Source organism: Procambarus clarkii, chromosome 53 (genome assembly GCF_040958095.1).
Source record: "Procambarus clarkii isolate CNS0578487 chromosome 53, FALCON_Pclarkii_2.0, whole genome shotgun sequence".
Classification (NCBI taxonomy): domain Eukaryota; kingdom Metazoa; phylum Arthropoda; class Malacostraca; order Decapoda; family Cambaridae; genus Procambarus; species Procambarus clarkii.
Window position 1 is genome coordinate 31,719,571 of NC_091202.1, and position 19,889 is coordinate 31,739,459.

Genomic DNA, 19,889 nt, shown 5'->3' on the forward strand with positions numbered 1-19,889 from the left:
GGTGTGAAACAATGGGCAGAGTTTCTTTCACCCTATGCCCCTGTTACCTAGCAGTAAAATAGGTACCTGGGTGTTAGTCAGCTGTCACGGGCTGCTTCCTGGGGGTGGAGGCCTGGTCGAGAACCGGGCCGCGGGGACACTAAAAGCCCCGAAATCATCTCAAGATAACCTCAAGATAAGGATAACATCTGGTACTGGGTTTGCTAGGTTATCAAGGCTATTCTCTATGTTGTGTATTTATCAATTGTTACACCTGGCAGTTTGTATAATAGAATAATAATTAGTTATTTTCTCTACTTTGATTCTAAGTAACTCTACCAGGAGCTCTGTGTATACCATTCCTCTTTAATATTTTGTATACAGGGCTCTCGTGGCTGGCTGGCTGGGTCACTAAGTTTGAGGCTGACCTGTAAACTATCCAATTCGAGTTTTCTTTTAATAGCATCGCTTATCACTCTGATATTCACCTGGTCTTCATCTTATCTCTGGGGACACACTTTCTCACACCACCCTTGCCTTCCCCCCCCCCACACACACACTCTCTCCCTCTCCACCCCTCTCCCTTCCCCACTCCCTCTTTCCCCCTCTCCCTCATTCCCTCCCTCACACCAGCCAGACAACACTCCAATAACAACGTCCCCCTCCCCCAACTCATTTCATATTCTGCCAGACCTTAATTACACTTGTTCTTGATAATTTGCATCAGTAACATTTCAGATGAATGTATTCTCTCTCTCCCACCTTGCAGAGTTGAGTATTAATTTAGAAATAGTTGGTGGGGGGGGGGGAAACTACCTGGCAAGACTTTAAGGGGGGGTCGCTGCCTCCTTGGTCACCATTAAGCGCGCTCATAACACCAATGGGGCTGTATGAATACTTATTACAACTCGATTTCCACCCCCTTAAACATTTGGATACTTCTCGAACATTGGGGAATTCTTTGTGTAAGTAAAATGGATTACCTGGAGGCCGTGTTGACGTGTGTAATATATGGTGTATGTGAGAGGTGATTGTTGTGAAGACTTAGTTGAGTGAGGCGCCGAGTAGATGGCGTTGGGGCTCATGTCTTTGGCCTCATACCAGGAAGCTGCAGGATAATCGAGAAGTGTGATTTGCATGGTAAAGCAGCAGCAGCAACAGTAGCAGCAGCAGCAGCAGCAGCAGCAACAGTAGCACCAGCAGCAGCAGCAACAGCAGCAACAGCAGCAACAGCAGCAACAGCAACAGCAGCAACAGCAGCAGCAACAGCAGCAACAGCAGCAGCAACAGCAGCAACAGCAGCAGCAGCAGCAGCAACAGCAGCAACAGCAGCAGCAGCAACAGCAGCAACAGCAGCAACAACAGCAGCAGCAACAGCAGCAACAACAGCAGCAGCAGCAGGAGGAGCAGGAGGAAGCCGTCAGTGACGTGATTGATGTATGTGGAGTGCCGGGCGTATGCGACAATAAATATAGAATGAAATCATTGCTTTCTGTTGTGTGGGACAGTAAGCCCGTTCTGCTTATCAAGATCCTTCCTAAGGCCACCACTGGCTCTTCTCGGGATACAACCCACAACAGTCGCCTAACTCAGTTATTTATTGCCAGGCGGGGAATAGAGGCATCACATAGAAGGATAATTCCCTCCCTCCCAGTAGCCGGCCTTTAGGTTATTAAATGTACATGTATACCAAATGTACCAAAAAAATGTACCAACATTTTGGTACAAAATGTACCAAAACGACTCAACGCTGGCATGAGATTCGAACTCGAGACCTGTCGGTTGTGACCTGACGTCGCTGGCTAGCCACACACACACACACACACACACTTGTCGTGTACATATTCTGCATTATACTGGTATATATTACTGTGTGTTATTATATGTTCGGCGTTTATGTGGCTTTGATTCCCTGCCTATGTGGCTCGCCATATAGTGACCCACGGGCAGCCCGGCCTCATAAACAAAGACCCAAAGACCATTCCATCCACCCGCCAAACCCCCCAGGTATTTATGAATGAAAAACGGTTTACACACGACTCACAACTGATGACGTTCGAACATTTCCGGAACAAGTGCTTCACTGACGACTTTTCTTCGAACCACAACGCTGTAAATGCTTCACCCGAGTACTACAAATAATCACCAACAGAACCTAAACTGAACTAATGCCTATATATGCACAGTACGCTAATATTTAACAATATTAATATATATTTGTGAATTTTTATATTTTGGTTGAACTGCGTGTTAAAATTGCCGAATGCGTCTTTGGGGTCGACCGCTGGATGGAATGGACCTGGTCTGAGGACGGGTTGTCATATGAGTGGTTATGGGTCACGCCACCTGCTTCCTGAGAGAGGTGGGGGGGGGGTGTGAGGTGAAGTTTAGGTAGCCATACCCCACAGACGTCTCTTAGTTTTGGGCCCCTCGTCTAGTTCATGTCTGGTCTTAAGTACTCCGCTGGTCTTGAGATGATGATGATAAAGATTTAGCTACTCAGGACGAAGCGTCCATGTAGCACGGGCTATGGTGAGCCCGTAATGGTCTTAAGCACTCCGCGGGTCTTAAGCACTCCGCGGGTCTTAAGCACTCCGCGGGTCTTAAGCACTCCGCGGGTCTTAAGCACTCCGCGGGTCTTAAGCACTCCGCGGGTCTTAAGCACTCCGCGGGTCTTAAGCACTCCGCGGGTCTTAAGAACTCCGCTGGTCTTAAGAAACTGCCGGAGCGGTTTGGCAATATTTGTGGGCTTGGTGATGTATATTACCAAGGTCTTTAACATTTTATTCTCAGAGTCATTGAGCTATGACCTGCGCTTAGCTTTTGTTTAATTGTTTATTTGGTCATTACTCTTGACATGCGCAACACAGATGTATTATAGGTGTTAAGTATTGTTTTTGTTTTCTTGAATTATTTAAATTGCGGATTTATATTACTTTGATCTTGTTCACTCGTGTTCACATTAACTTAAATGCGGCTTTTTGTCTATGTTGTGTTTAGCAGTCGCCTAACTGTTGTAACTAGTCGATCAGCTGGGTATAACCGACCTACCTTAATTATCGTAATATACTATATTATATATAATCACTAAGAACTCTATATAACCCAACCAGGACTCGAACCCATGACGTCCAGGATCACCCCCCCCCCCCTAAACGTGCACAGTACCGTGACCAAGTAGACGATCAACGGTACGTTCGATAAAAGTTAGAACGTAATTAGGCGGGAGTTTCGTGTACATTTAATAACCTAAAGGCCGGCTGCTGGGAGGGAGGTAATTATCTGTGAAAAGCGCCAAGCCCCCACGACTATATAGCACTGGGAAAGGGGTCAGGATAAGGATTTGGGATGGGACGGGAGGAAAGGAATGCTGCCCAACCACTTGTGGACGGTCTGGGATTGAACGCCGACCTGCATGAAGCCAGACGGTCGCTCTACCGTCCACCCCAAGTGGTTGGACGGCCCACTGCTGGACTAAAGACTGTTTGACAAAGGAGGTTTATGCTTTACTTACAACTGAAGGCTCGTATCCCGAAACCCTCTCCAGATATGCTCCAGATATGCACCAGGTATGCTCTAGATATGCTCTAAATATGCTCTAGATAAGCTCCAGATATGCTTTAGATAAGCTCCAGATATGCTCTAGGTATTCTCCTCTGCTACACGGCATTTATTGTGTATAAAAGTGTCATAACGTTCCTTATACACGCTTCGCAAACCTCACAAATTCCAGCGCGTGCCCAGCGCGTCACAAAGTCTGGGGCCAGATTCACGAAGCACTTACGCAAACACTTACGAACCTGTACATCTTTTCTCAATCTTTGGTGGCTTTGTTTACAATTATTAAACGGTTAATGAGCTCCGAAGCACCAGGAGGCTGTTTATATAACAATAACAACAGTTGATTGGCAAGTTTTCCTGCTTGTAAACTGTTTAATAAATGTAACCAAAGCCGTGAAAGATTGAGGAAAGATGTACTCGTTCGTAAGTACTTGCGTAACTGCTTCGTGAATCTGGCCCCAGGTTCGTAAGTACTTGCGCAACTGCTTCGTGAATCTGGCCCCAGGTTCGTAAGTACTTGCGCAACTACTTCGTGAATTTGGCCCCAGGTTCGTAAGTACTTGCGTAACTGCTTCGTGAATCTGGCCCCAGGTTCGTAAGTACTTGCGTAACTGCTTCGTGAATCTGGCCCCAGGTTCGTAAGTACTTGCGCAACTGCTTCGTGAATCTGGCCCCAGGTTCGTAAGTACTTGCGTAACTGCTTCGTGACTCTGGCCCCAGGTTCGTAAGTACTTACGCAACTGCTTCGTGAATTTGGCCCCCTGGTGTTTGGCCGAGTCAGTCGCCTGGTAACTTGAAAATTACCATCTACATCGAGCTGACGAAATAGTCCCCCCCCCCCGGGCCGGAAGCGCTTCCAATCCAATGTTGCATAAAAGCAATTGGAACACGAGCGACAGTGGTACACGGACGGGAACAGTGCTCAGACCTTACTCTGGAATATGCAGTTCCTGGGAATTAACATTATAATTCCATTGCTGCAATTCTGTTCACAGCACATGGCCCACTGCTTACATATTAACTAGGGGCGATTGGTACACTGGATATGAGAACGTTGTAGGGAGAGAGAGAGACAGAGAGAAAGTGACAGAGAAAGTGACAGAAAGAGACAGAAAGTGACAGAGAAAGTGACAGAGAGAAAGTGAGAGAGAGAGAGAGAGAGAGAGAGACAGAGAGAGAGAGAGACAGAGAGAGAGAGACAGAGAGAGAGAGACAGAGAGAGAGACAGAGAGAGAGACAGAGACAGAGACAGGCAGGCGGCCAAGGAAAGGGTGAACAGCCTCGGTAAATCTGCCAGAGTTTCAACTATTGATAGTGTACATTATCACCTTGAAGTTGTGTTCTTCCCACTATGCATGAACCCCCAGAGGCTGCACCCGGACGCAGGTTCGAATCCTCGTCACGGCCCTTGTGGATTTATTCCCAGGGGCTGCCAAGCGGCGTGCCGCAGGGTCCTGACCTTAGTGATGGGGTGCCGTCTCAGTCTCGTCGTGGCCAGTTCGGACTAGTGACGCAGAATAACTCTACAACACATTACATATTGTAGGAGCCTCGAACAGCGTTTCGTAAAGAGGGACTTGGAAGAACTGTTTTCAGTTTTCGACCTGAAGAATTTTGACCCTATCTTGAGGTGGTTCCGAGGATTAATGTCCTAGTGATTCGGTTTCTGGCCAGGCCTCCTGGTTGGTGGTGTGGTCAAGCAGGCTGTTAGAAGCTGTTGCTCGCCATCTGACATGTTGATCACAACCCACAATTATGAGAGGAAGAGTGGTGACAAGTCTTGTACTCTTCATGGAGATAAAATTGACTCTCAGCATACCTCTTGCGTCTCTACTTTTCAGTGGAGCTATTTTGCACTTCCTGCCATACCTCCTGGTCTTACCTGAACTGTATATGATCTGACCAGGGTTCGAGCCCCATGACGTCCAGGATCATCCCCCAAACATGGGATTATTTCCACGTTATGGCCATGTGTTGAGCTGGAAATAGTCACACACAGAATATTTCCCCAAGTGTAAATTATTATCTTAACGACGTTTTAAGGAATACAGTTTGAAAGATTTTAAGCAGTGCTAATAATTTTGTTAGATTAGTTCGGGCAGTGAAAGATCTCTGCACGATTTCCAGGCAAGACTTTGTCCACCTTTGATATGGGGCTGTTAGTGTGGACTAATATCCCACCCCTAGATAACACTACTGTCTTAAACTGTCTTAAAGTATCATCACTGGTACGGCATATCTTGCTTGAACAGTTCTTGTTATCCAACCTGTCATTTTACTTGCTGTTGTGGCCGCTACTTTATTGTGTTGGTGAAAAGTAAGGTTTTCCGACATGACTACTTGCAGGTCTATTGTGTAGTTTTTCCTTATGATGTACTTTTCTTTATACTTTCGTATTTTACCGTATTATCGGTGCCAGGAAGCAGGTGAGGCTAAGTATATTGCTTCGTGTAGGCACAAAAGGCTCCCCCTTCTCACAACAGGAACCTTAACAGAAAAGTTTGTCGTCAAATAAGAGGTTCAAAAAGGGGGTAATCTCCAGATTGATATCAGAATCAAGAGGATTAATTGAATTAGGATAAGTAGGTTCTAACAAGAGATGGTAATCCACGGAAATAATTCTGCCACTATAACAAGATAAAGTTGTTGTAACTAGCAGCAGTGGAAAAAAAAACAATGGCGGACCTGCTAACATAATTTCGCTGTCAAGATGCAGATCTCTAATCCAGACCGATATTTATGGCCATTTAAATAAATTTGTATTTAAATATTTATTAGTGGTGGCTATTTAACATGAAGTCTGCCACTAATCTAAATCACTCGACATTGACAAGTTAAGGTCAGCCCAAGACACAGGCAAAGTTTTTACCAGTCTCCGTGGTGCAGTGGTAAGACACTCGCCTGGCGTTCCGCGAGCGCTTTGTCATGGGTTCGTATCCTGGCCGGGGAGGATTTACTGGGCGCAAATCCTTAACTGTAGCCTCTGTTTAACTCAACAGTAAAATGGGTACTTGATTGTAACAACGATTCTTCGCGGCGGGGATCGTATTCCAGGGACCATAGGATTAAGGACTTGCCCGAAACGCTACGCGTACTAGTGGCTGTACAAGAATGTAACAACTCTTGAATATATTTAAAAAAAAAAGACAATACTCTCAACAATATACGTTATATCACCTGTCAGAGTGATCGACTATAGGGTTTCAGAAAGAGTTCTGAATTACCTTCAACAATGGTGATCCTGTGATCCTGTGGTCCCGGGTTCGATCCCGGGCGCCGGCGAGAAACAATGGGCAGAGTTTCTTTCACCCTATGCCCCTGTTACCTAGCAGTAAAATAGGTACCTGGGTGTTAGTCAGCTGTCACGGGCTGCTTCCTGGGGGTGGAGGCCTGGTCGAGGACCGGGCCGCGGGGACACTAAAATCCCCGAAATCATCTCGAGATAACCTCAAGATGGTCAATAGAATTTAATGGATCTTTATGTGAAGGTCACTAATTTGGTGTCAGTTTACCACAGTAAAGTGTGCTTGAGCCTTTGTTGTGTCGTCTCGTCCACACCTCGTACCCGAGGCTCAGGGCCCAGATTCACGAAAGCACTTACGAACGTGTACATCTTTCCTCAATCTTTGACGGCTTTAGTTACATTTATTAAACAGTTTACAAGCATGAAAACTTGCCAATCAACTGTTGTTATTATTATAAACAGCCTCCTGGTGCTTCGGAGCTCATTAACTGTTTAATAATTGGAAACAAAGCCGCCAAAGATTGAGAAAAGATGTACAGGTTCGTAAGTGCTTGCTTAAGTACTTTCGTGAATCTGGTCCCTGGCCTCTACACTCTAACATGTCCCTGTACAAGATAGGAAGTATCAACTGATATGAGTTATATTAATCATATGCTGGCAAGAGCAGGATGAGAAATAACAGGTAACTGGACCGTTCTCAAGTCATTCACAATCGACTTGAGAATGGTCCAGGACGGACCGAAACGTCGTCGTCCCTTCACCTTCTAGTGTGTGGCCTGGTCAACATAGCCACGTTATTGTGACTCCTCGCCTGCACAGGTAACTGGAGATTATGGCATTGTAACTAACATACAAATGAACAGCAAAAACTTTGTGCATTGTGATAAAGTTGACATCTGTGGATGAAGTTTCTTCAACAGCAGCGGTTATCAAACTTTGTGAAACGCAAGTTTGCTTCCCTCTTTTATATTCACTCGGCTCTTAAATGTCCTACCCCACTCCCTATCCTGTGCAGGCGATGAGTCACAATAACGTGGCTAAAGTATGATGACCAGACCACACACTAGAAGTTGAAGGGACGACGACGTTTCGGTCCGTCCTGGACCATTGTCAAGTCGATTGTGAATCCTGTCTCCAACTATTGGCCAAGGTAGACACACGTTAAGTGTGTTTAAATTACTAATCAAGCTGTCAATGTAATCAATCAGAGCTTTAATATAACAATGTGCTTTAATATACCTACTTATCTCTCTCATCTCATTTTTCTCTTGTAATGTATCTTTATCATTTATCAATTCTGATTGAAATTACCTACTTAAAATTATCTGCTAGATTAAGGACCTGCCCGAAACGCTGCGCGTACTAGTGGCTTTACAAGAATGTAAATACTGTACTATCCAATGTATTCTCACAAACCCAATGTACCTTCTTGTATATATATAAATAAAATAAAATAAAACGTTCAGGAGGATTCGTCTCTAAGCTTTACCCATCCTGGCCAGGATGTTCAGTACATCCAAACATTAAATTCCAGAGAGATGCCGTCAGCAGTATTGTTATTTATATGTTCACAAGGTTTCTTACTTGGCATAGCCTTGTGGACAATCGGAGGCCAGGAGCTACAGCATGAGCTAACAGCCTCATGTTAGCTGTGCCATTTACAAGAACATCACTCCACCTGCGATCATGAATTCCTAGACCGACTCACTTTTGGAGTATGTTGTGTGAATATTAGACTCACGTGAAGTTAAGTCAGTCGATTATATGAAGGCTCTGGTACACACCTCCAGCTTGACTTTGTACCTAATATGATTGTAACATTAAGAAAAAAATTAATTTAATTTAATGTTAAAAAAGATACTCTTTTTAAATAGTTGTCTAAAGATTTGTGGTGAGCTGATGTAACATAACACATCTCAATATACAATATTAATTTATCATAGAAGTTACTTGTATTGCAACGTTGTCATGGTTGTAGAAGACAGTGAGTTGGAGGAGGAGGTAGAGGGAGTGAGAGCCACACACGCATAGTAACAGGGAGAAAATGTAATAGGAAAATAGATGTGATGATACAAGGATGAAGGGAAGGGGCATAGCGGATCGTGGGTTGAAAGGCTTAGACTTGCAGAGTCCTTCTAGCAAATGGTGAGTCTGTTCACGCACCCTTGAGCACGCTCAGCACCCTTGAGCGTGCTCAGCACCCTTGAACGTGCTCAGCACCATAGCTAATCACCATAGGTAGTGGGGCACCTCGCTGAAACAGCTACCCAGTGAAACATGCGGCAACAATACAGAGGCTTGGTGGCAAGAACGCTGACAGCTCTCCTTGTTCACTGACACTGAAGTAATTCTCTTCTCCATTTTTAACTCGGCACTTTGATAATTACTCGTTAATGTCTTAGCGTGAGGACTGTGAGGTAATTTAACGCTTTAACTGGTACGGGCAACAGGCCGAGGAAGGGGTCCCAAGAAGACTTGAACCTGGCAGCCTCTTTATTATGATAGAAGTGAATGTTTAAACAAAATATCAAGGCTTACAGATACATTTTTATTTTTGTACTTGAATCGTACTCCTTCAATATACAGACATGATACAATACACAGGAGTCACCAGATGTAAGCCTTCCTCCCCCTACAATGCCCCCAAACGCCCCACACACACCCGTCCCAGTTCGGGACACAGACTGGATAAAAATCCATCTTCCTTACCTGTCAATCCCTGAGCTCTCCCTCAGGGAGAGCTCTCTCTCTCTCTCCTGAGAGAGAGAGAGAGAGAAAGAGAGAGAGAGAGAGAGAGAGAAATCTGGTCGACCCCGGCACTACTGGGTACCCTATGTAAGTAGTACAAGAGATATACTTTATGATATTCCTCTGGTGTTTGTGAGGTTCACACGGTGTAGCGGGTGTTGTGCCGTCTGGCGGGTGTTGCTGTACACCCTGGGTGTTAACTGGACTCCAACGGTCACACTGTATAGGGAAACTGTTCATCATGGTTCCAGAAGTGTTGAAGCAACACCCAGATGAAGATGAAGACATGTGTAGAGCCATAGCTGTGTTGCTAAGGCTAACCTCCCTTCCCTCACAACACACACACACACACTCCTCACAACACACACACACACACACACACACACACACACACACACACACACACACACACACACACACACACACACACACAAACACACACTCATCACAAAACACACACACACACACACACACACAAACACACATCGGGGCCCCGTAGCCTGGTGGATAGCGCGCAGGACTCGTAATTCTGTGGCGCGGGTTCGATTCCCGCACGAGGCAGAAACAAATGGGCAAAGTTTCTTTCACCCTAAGTGCCTCTGTTACCTAGCAGTAAATAGGTACCTGGGAGTTAGTCAGCTGTCATGGGCTGCTTCCTAGGGTGTGTGTGTGTTGTGTGGAAAAAAAAATTAGTAAACAGTTGATTGACAGTTGAGAGGCGGGCCGAAAGAGCAAAGCTCAACCCCCGTAAAAACACAACTAGTAAACACACACTCATCACAAAACACACACACACACACACACACACACACACACACACACACACACACACACACACACACACACACACACACACACACACATTCCTCCTGTGCCCGATTCCTCAGAGCCCGATAGGCTCAGGAATCTGTACACCTGTTGATTGACGGTTGAGAGGCGGGACCAAAGAGCCAGAGCTCAACCCCCGCAAACACAACTAGGTGAGTACAACTAGGTGAGTACACACACACACACACACACACACACACACAGAAACCACAACCAACCAACCAACCCATACGCCGAGTACCGACAAAACACTGTTATATTAATGCAATAGCCTAGTTACCGTTCCTTTATTTGCATACGTAGCCAGAGATCTCATATTACCATAGTCTGCCATGGCCAATAATACACAAAGCACGGGATCGCATTAGTACGCTCTCCTTTGACAAATACAAACAATAATCAAAAAATAAAAATAAAACATAAAAATAAAAATAAAAATAAAACATAAAAATAAAACATAAAAATAAAAATAAAACAATAAAAAATAATACAATAATCGCCAAACAACATTTAACTGATAATAATCACACACAAATAAATACGGAACACCTTTACAAAAATAACGTAATATTTTGTTATCATTTTTATCTTTTTTGGCATTTCCGGCAAAATGGAAAGAGTATATTGAATACTAACACATGTAAACCCTTTTAGTATAATTGTTGCGCGATTCGCTTCTGTTTTTTTTATGAGGCGGGAGTAAAAATGTACGATTACACACGCTCTAGTTAACTGTTGAACCAAGGTAACTGGTTCTCTAACGCTAGTTAACCGTTGGCCAATATATAACTGGTTCACAAAGACGATGAAAATGTTCAAATGTTCCGATACAAAGTAGGGAGTGAACACGCGATCGTCTTGGTCGACAAGTTCGTAGGTCTTCGAACTAATCTATTTTCAACGACCATTTCTGAAAAGTATTAAATTGAAATAACTGAGCAGAAAGTAAAGATGTTGCAAGATACTGCACCGTAATTTGCAGCTAAAGGCGCCGATGATATTACGGAGCATGGCACTCGCTATATTTGTACTGTACTACGGACAGTGAGTATACACTGTATCACATTGATACAGTGTACACTTATTGCGGTCTCGTCACAGTTGTCTTGAGTGTAGAGTGGAAATGTCAGCGCCATCTATGAGTCTGCACTCAAACTCCCTTGATATTTGACGCTACGTGGACAACGATATCTATTGGTGGTGGCGTGACGGTTATCTTGAGATGATTTCGGGGCTTTTAGTGTCCCCGCGGCCCGGTCCTCGACCAGGCCTCCACCCCCCAGGAACCAGCCCGTGACAGCTGACTAACACCCAGGTACCTATTTTACTGCTAGGTAACAGGGGCATAGGGTGAAAGAAACTCTGCCCATTGTTTCTCGCCGGCGCCTGGGATCGAACCCAGGACCACAGGATCACAAGTCCCGCGTGCTGTCCGCTCGGCCGACCTTCTCCCTACAGCGGACAAATGGCTCTGGTTTCCTGCCTTCATCAGAATGTGCGGTCGACGTGGATGACCTCTGGTGAGGTGGGGGGATCAAGATCAGCGCCACCTAGGTTGTGCTACGAGCATAATGTCAACTCCCCAGTGAGTGTTACCTCCTGGTTTCCCCAGTCTACCGTCCTGTTAACTGATGACGTTTCATGTCCACAGAGGTGATGTATGGAGGCCGTCGTACTGAAGATGGCAGATTACCTTGGGCAGTCCACGTTCTCTCTACTTGGTCCTGGAAGACGACTAAATAAGCCGCTGCTGATTACGTAGTGTTGGAAGAGATCGGCGTACCCCGGGATTGGCTTAGAGTAACGGACGACAGTGAGGTGCTTGTTATGAAGTGCTGCTAGCCGGTCGCTAGAGACTTCTGCCAGGGCTTCGCTACCCCTGTAATGGTTGTTTTGTGACCCCGATCAGCGTGTGGCTGAGGTCCTCTGCTGGCGAGTGGCCGGAAAGTGATGGTGGGGGTGTAGGCACCTCGTGATACTGTGTCGGTGGGCTGGCCCACGTAAAAGGTGAACTCGCCAGTGTTTCCCAGTACGAGTTGACAAGGTACTGAGTGGTGGACACGCTGGGGTTGGTGAACAGTGCATGTGAGCACTTCTGGTGTCCTGAGTGAGACACCACTGTAAATAAGTGTAGAAATACTTTTTGAATATATTTTATCGGTTAAGGTAAATACATTGGTGAAGGGAATAATGTTCTGTCCATCCCCCCCCCCTTATTTATTCATTGCATTATATAGCGAAATTTTGAAAGCGTACTACAGACTTGGGGGTCGGATACTACAAAGAAGGATCATGCATAAAAACCCCGATTACTGGTCCATAGTTCCAGAAGGTGTTCACCCCGGACCTGACGTTCTGCTGGTGTTGTCACCCCGGACCTGACGTTCTGCTGGTGTTGTCACCCCGGACCTGACGTTCTGCTGGTGTTGTCACCCCGGACCTGACGTTCTGCTGGTGTTGTCACCCCGGACCTGACGTTCTGCTGGTGTTGTCACCCCGGACCTGACGTTCTGCTGGTGTTGTCACCCCGGACCTGACGTTCTGCTGGTGTTGTCACCCCGGACCTAACATAATATTCTCTTTCCTGTATAATATTTCAGTGTTACTGAATATTATACATGTTATATTTTCTGCATAATATTTCAGTATGGTTATTCCCCAACCACGACGGTCTCGCTTCATGCAGGTCGGCGTTCAATCCCCCGACCATCCAAGTGGTTGGGCACCATTCCTTGAAATGAGAGTGTAATGGTTGTTGTTGTTGCAGGTGTGGTGTGACCAGACGACCAATGGTGGCGGATGGACGGTGTTGCTCTCCAGAATGGAGCTCAACCCCCAGCTCGACTTCGACAAGAACTGGGCCGACTACAAGATGAGCTTCGGTGATCCCTCTTCCGAGTTCTGGATCGGTGAGTCTTCTGTAATGTCCCCCGGAGCGAGGTGCTGCAGGAGAGAGGTGCTACATTTTGATGAATAAACCAATTGACGTTCTGCTTCTATTGAAGAAAACGAAATCATTATTTTAGAAAGATGTATTTTATAAATACATGAAGTTTAAACACTTTTTAGAATGTATAAGATAATGTAGACTATAAATTATATTTTCAGTTACCCCAAAAAGATAAACGCCGACGTTAATACTTTGAATTTCAGCAAGACGGCCCCTTAAATTTTTTGTTTGTATTAATACATGGGGGAACATGTGCATTGATGCCGCTTCGCCGGACTGTATGGATAGTCCCGAGGTAACCAAGTGAGTCCAAAACATGTTGACCAGACCACACACTAGAAGTTGGAGGGACGACGACGTTTCGGTCCGTCCTGGACCATTCTAAAGTCGAATGTCTAAAACATCCCCCATTCGACAGATTAGTCGTGTGATCAGTAGCTACACTGGCACATTGTGCTCGCATTATGAGGAGATGAGTAAGTGCACGAGGGAGGGAGAGAGAGAGAGAGAGAGAGAGACAGAGAGACAGAGAGAGAGAGAGAAAATGGAGCAACAATAATACTAACACATTTCATTCTCTTACTGTCCTGCTTACAACTCTACGGGAAATGAGAGTAGAATTTCATTCACTTGTAATATCATTTTTTTAGCGACTTGATTTTAGCGACACAGTCGATTGAGAATGGTCCAGGACGGACCGAAACGTCGTCGTCCCTTCACCTTCTAGTGTGTGGTCTGGTCAACATCATTTTTAGCGTTGGGTGACCAGCCTCTCACCCACGCCCGGTACATTGGTACATTAACAGGTACATTGTAGGGAAATTGGCCGAAGATTAGTAGGTACATTATAGAAAATTCGAAGAATATCAACTGATGCATTGTAGCATAATTTAAAGATTATTTCTAGGTATAATGTAGTAAAATATGAGTTCGATATAACAACCATGATATAAGATGATAGTAATGATTGCAATGGTGAAGTTGAATGGCTTAGGCACATATATTAGGGGAGTGGATAGCACAAGATACAGTGCGAGTTTAAGGCACTAGGTAGGAAACTATGAAGATGAAATTAGGTACTTTTTGGTTTTACTTTCTAATAAGGCGTAGGTTTGACAGCTTTTTAATTTGCTAGGGAGCGAGTTCCATAGGCCAGGTCCCTTTATTTGCATAGTGTTTACACAGATTTAGATTATGATTAGATTTACTGTGATTTTGTTAGTGTCGAGCTGTTGCGAAAGACGAGATCTTCCCGCTATAAATTCGTGTCGACTTGGATTGTGGCGTTCATTATTCTTCATAAAACTGGAGATTTGATTCCTAATCATTCTTTCAAAAACTATTATATGTGATGTTAGAACAACTGTCCCGTTTTCTGTTTTGGGTCCTCTGGTAGGTTAGGAGACACTAACCAAGAAACTTTAATACGACGGTTTCTTGACATTGAGAAAACCTGAGGAGGACGGGCTGCTCACCCACGACTACCCAGCACGGGGAGACCAGCTTCTCAACCACGACTCTCTTGGTCAACCTATTCTCAAACTTGAAATGGGCGAGAAACCGAGCTTGCTTGAACGCTGAAACTTGGACAACTAATCTGAACATCTAGTGGCCATTCTTGGTAACCAGAACTGACACTGTGGGATGAACCGGCCTCTCTCCCCCGACCCCCTTAATGGAACAGAATGTGAATGCCCATCAATTGGTCCCAGCTTAAAAAAAAGGCTGTGTACTCGGCCCTCTGTTGTGGAATGGCTGTTTTAACGAGTCACTACACCACCTTCCTGAAGCTAAGGTCCACGCTGACGCCTGAACTCATGCCTTTACATATGAACAACAGGAAATAGAAAAGTGCCAAGAGACTTAATGACCATATTTACTTGGGAGGAAGGCGACGGCAGATCATCTTAACGGCTGAGACAGCACAGGAAATGATGGCAATAAGACAGTATGATATTGTACTTCAGACTTGGTGCCTTCTATTGATAATTACTTGCACCTCAGACAGGCTGGTAAGTTGTGACAAAAACCCAATAGTCAGTGATGAAGCTGACATACTCGGGCTCAAGTCTGACTCTTCAGTAACCACGAAAAGCCAAATCTTTCACCTGGGAAGGGCATTATCAGGGGGGGAAAAGCGGCAAGCCATTACGACTATATAGCCCTTGGAAGTGGTCAGGATAAGGATTTGGGATGGGACGAGAGGGAAGGAATAGTGCCCAACTACTTGGGCGGTCAGGGATTGAACGCCGACCTGCATGAAGAACCTAGCAAGCAAGGCAACCCGTGACACTTACGGCGCATCTCGTACCGTCTTGACAGCAGCGGTTGTAAAACTTTGTGAAGCGCAGGTTCGCTCCCCATCTTATGTACGGCTCTAATGGTATGCTTGTAGTGGTGAGAGAGGTACCATGAGGCGAGGAGTGAGAGAGGTACCATGAGGCGAGGAGTAAGAGAGGTACCATGAAGCGAGGAGTGAGAGAGAGGACTCATCCTGGACGGGTACGGGGCAGGCAATCCAAGATGCTCATTGCAATAAAATTTACACTGTGGAACAGGTTACCAAGTCACATATATAATAAGACTTAGTCACTTATTTCAAGCGTAAGTCAGGTATGTGAATAAGTTTAAGTAGGCCTAAGTAGCCTCCTCAGCTGTCGTATGAGCCTACTGCGGTTTCCTCAATTCTTATGTTCTAAATTATTTTACCTGCGCGTCTCGCCCGGGGCCCTGGGAAGACAGGGGGAGGAGGGGGGGGGTGTTGCAAGCATGACAACGAAGCTATGATGGCTGGTGTCCCGCATGTTCTCCTTCACGCGTATCTTGGGCACAAGTGTGGTACACTGGGAGTGTCGTGGGGTACACTGTGAGTGTCGTGGGGTACACTGTGAGTGTCGTGGGGTACACTGTGAGTGTCGTGGGGTACACTGTGAGTGTCGTGGGGTACACTGTGAGTGTCGTGGGGTACACTGTGAGTGTCGTGGGGTACACTGTGAGTGTCGTGGGGTACACTGTGAGTGTCGTGGGGTACACTGTGAGTGTCGTGGGGTACACTGTGAGTGTCGTGGGGTACACTGGGAGTGTTGTGGGTACACTGTGAGTGTCGTGGGGTACACTGGGAGTGTTGTGGGGTACACTGGGAGTGTTGTGGGGTACACTGGGAGTGTTGTGGGGTACACTGTGAGTGTTGTGGGGTACACTGTGAGTGTTGTGGGGTACACTGGGAGTGTCGTGGGGTACACTGTGAGTGTCGTGGGGTACACTGTGAGTGTCGTGGGGTACACTGTGAGTGTCGTGGGGTACACTGTGAGTGTCGTGGGGTACACTGGGAGTGTTGTGGGGTACACTGGGAGTGTTGTGGGGTACACTGGGAGTGTTGTGTGGTACACTGGGAGTGTTGTGGGGTACACTGGGAGTGTCGTGGGGGTACACTGGGAGTGTTGTGGGGTTACACTGGGAGTGTTGTGGGGTACACTGGGAGTGTTGTGTGGTACACTGGGAGTGTTGTGGGGTTACACTGGGAGTGTTGTGGGGTACACTGGGAGTGTTGTGTGGTACACTGGGAGTGTTGTGTGGTACACTGGGAGTGTCGTGGGGTACACTGGGAGTGTCGTGGGGTACACTGGGAGTGTTGTGGGGTACACTGTGAGTGTCGTGGGGTACACTGTGAGTGTCGTGGGGTACACTGTGAGTGTCGTGGGGTACACTGGGAGTGTCGTGGGGTACACTGGGAGTGTTGTGGGGTACACTGGGAGTGTTGTGGGGTACACTGTGAGTGTCGTGGGGTACACTGTGAGTGTCGTGGGGTACACTGGGAGTGTTGTGGGGTACACTGGGAGTGTTGTGGGGTACACTGTGAGTGTCGTGGGGTACACTGGGAGTGTTGTGGGGTACACTGGGAGTGTTGTGGGGTACACTGTGAGTGTCGTGGGGTACACTGTGAGTGTCGTGGGGTACACTGGGAGTGTTGTGGGGTACACTGGGAGTGTTGTGGGGTACACTGTGAGTGTCGTGGGGTACACTGGGAGTGTCGTGGGGTACACTGGGAGTGTCGTGGGGTACACTGGGGGTGTTGTGGGTACACTGGGAGTGTTGTGGGGTACACTGGGAGTGTTGTGGGGTACACTGGGAGTGTTGTGGGTACACTGGGAGTGTTGTGGGGTACACTGGGAGTGTTGTGGGTACACTGGGAGTGTTGTGGGGTACACTGTGAGTGTCGTGGGGTACACTGGGAGTGTCGTGGGGTACACTGTGAGTGTCGTGGGGTACACTGTGAGTGTTGTGGGGTACACTGTGAGTGTTGTGGGGTACACTGGGAGTGTTGTGGGGTACACTGGGAGTGTTGTGGGGTACACTGGGAGTGTCGTGGGGTTACACTGGGAGTGTCGTGGGGTACACTGGGAGTGTTGTGGGGTACACTGTGAGTGTCGTGGGGTACACTGGGAGTGTTGTGGGGTACACTGGGAGTGTCGTGGGGTACACTGGGAGTGTTGTGGGGTTACACTGGGAGTGTCGTGGGGTACACTGGGAGTGTCGTGGGGTACACTGGGAGTGTCGTGGGGTACACTGGGAGTGTTGTGGGGTACACTGGGAGTGTTGTGGGGTACACTGGGAGTGTCGTGGGGTTACACTGGGAGTGTCGTGGGGTACACTGGGAGTGTTGTGGGGTACACTGGGAGTGTTGTGGGGTACACTGGGTGTGTCGTGGGGTACACTGGGAGTGTTGTGGGGTACACTGGGTGTGTCGTGGGGTACACTGGGAGTGTTGTGGGGTACACTGGGTGTGTCGTGGGGTACACTGGGAGTGTTGTGGGTTACACTGGGAGTGTTGTGGGGTACACTGGGAGTGTTGTGGGGTACACTGGGTGTGTCGTGGGGTACACTGGGAGTGTCGTGGGTTACACTGTGAGTGTTGTGGGTACACTGTGAGTGTTGTGGGGTACACTGGGAGTGTCGTGGGGTACACTGGGAGTGTTGTGGGTACACTGGGAGTGTTGTGGGGTACACTGGGAGTGTTGTGGGTACACTGGGAGTGTTGTGGGGTACACTGGGAGTGTTGTGGGTACACTGTGAGTGTTGTGGGTACACTGGGAGTGTTGTGGGTACACTGGGAGTGTTGTGGGGTACACTGGGAGTGTCGTGGGTACACTGGGAGTGTTGTGGGGTACACTGGGAGTGTTGTGGGTACACTGGGAGTGTTGTGGGGTACACTGGGAGTGTTGTGGGGTACACTGGGAGTGTCGTGGGGTACACTGGGAGTGTTGTGGGGTTACACTGGGAGTGTTGTGGGTACACTGGGAGTGTTGTGGGTACACTGGGAGTGTTGTGGGTACACTGGGAGTGTTGTGGGTACACTGGGAGTGTTGTGGGGTTACACTGGGAGTGTTGTGGGTACACTGGGAGTGTTGTGGGGTACACTGGGAGTGTTGTGGGGTACACTGGGAGTGTCGTGGGGTACACTGGGAGTGTCGTGGGGTACACTGTGAGTGTTGTGGGGTACACTGGGAGTGTTGTGGGGTACACTGGGAGTGTCGTGGGGTACACTGGGAGTGTTGTGGGTACACTGGGAGTGTTGTGGGGTACACTGGGAGTGTCGTGGGGTACACTGTGAGTGTCGTGGGGTACACTGTGAGTGTTGTGGGGTACACTGTGAGTGTTGTGGGGTACACTGGGAGTGTCGTGGGGTACACTGGGAGTGTCGTGGGGTACACTGTGAGTGTCGTGGGTTACACTGTGAGTGTTGTGGGGTACACTGGGAGTGTCGTGGGGTACACTGGGAGTGTTGTGGGTACACTGGGAGTGTTGTGGGTACACTGGGAGTGTTGTGGGTACACTGTGAGTGTTGTGGGGTACACTGGGAGTGTCGTGGGGTACACTGGGAGTGTTGTGGGTACACTGGGAGTGTTGTGGGTACACTGGGAGTGTCGTGGGGTACACTGGGAGTGTTGTGGGTACACTGGGAGTGTTGTGGGTACACTGGGAGTGTTGTGGGTACACTGTGAGTGTTGTGGGGTACACTGGGAGTGTCGTGGGGTACACTGGGAGTGTCGTGGGTACACTGGGAGTGTTGTGGGTACACTGGGAGTGTTGTGGGTACACTGGGAGTGTTGTGGGTACACTGGGAGTGTTGTGGGTTACACTGGGAGTGTTGTGGGGTACACTGGGAGTGTCGTGGGGTACACTGGGAGTGTCGTGGGGTACACTGGGAGTGTCGTGGGGTACACTGGGAGTGTTGTGGGGTACACTGGGAGTGTTGTGGGGTACACTGGGAGTGTCGTGGGGTACACTGGGAGTGTCGTGGGGTACACTGGGAGTGTTGTGGGGTACACTGGGAGTGTCGTGGGGTTACACTGGGAGTGTTGTGGGGTACACTGGGAGTGTCGTGCGGTACACTGGGAGAGGCACGTGAGGTACACTGGGAGAGGCACGTGAGGTACACTGGGAGAGGCACGTGAGGTACACTGGGAGAGGCACGTGCGGTACACTGGGAGAGGCACGTGCGTTGATATTCAACCCAAGATGGGCAAACATGCAGAGTTGGGTGAAACCATATTGGAGGTTTATGAAGGCTGGACTATG

General features: G+C 47.6%; 1 protein-coding gene across 1 annotated transcript in view; it reads left to right on the forward strand.

Annotated features, from left to right (window-relative positions):
- Positions 1–19,889, forward strand: part of LOC123767125 (ficolin-2) — a 285,815-nt gene that overhangs the window by 253,901 nt on the left and 12,025 nt on the right. Inside the window, exon 2 of the mRNA XM_069304859.1 lies at positions 13,128–13,269. Within this exon, the coding sequence (XP_069160960.1) occupies positions 13,128–13,269 (142 nt within the window). The remainder of the gene's footprint in view (positions 1–13,127; positions 13,270–19,889) is intronic.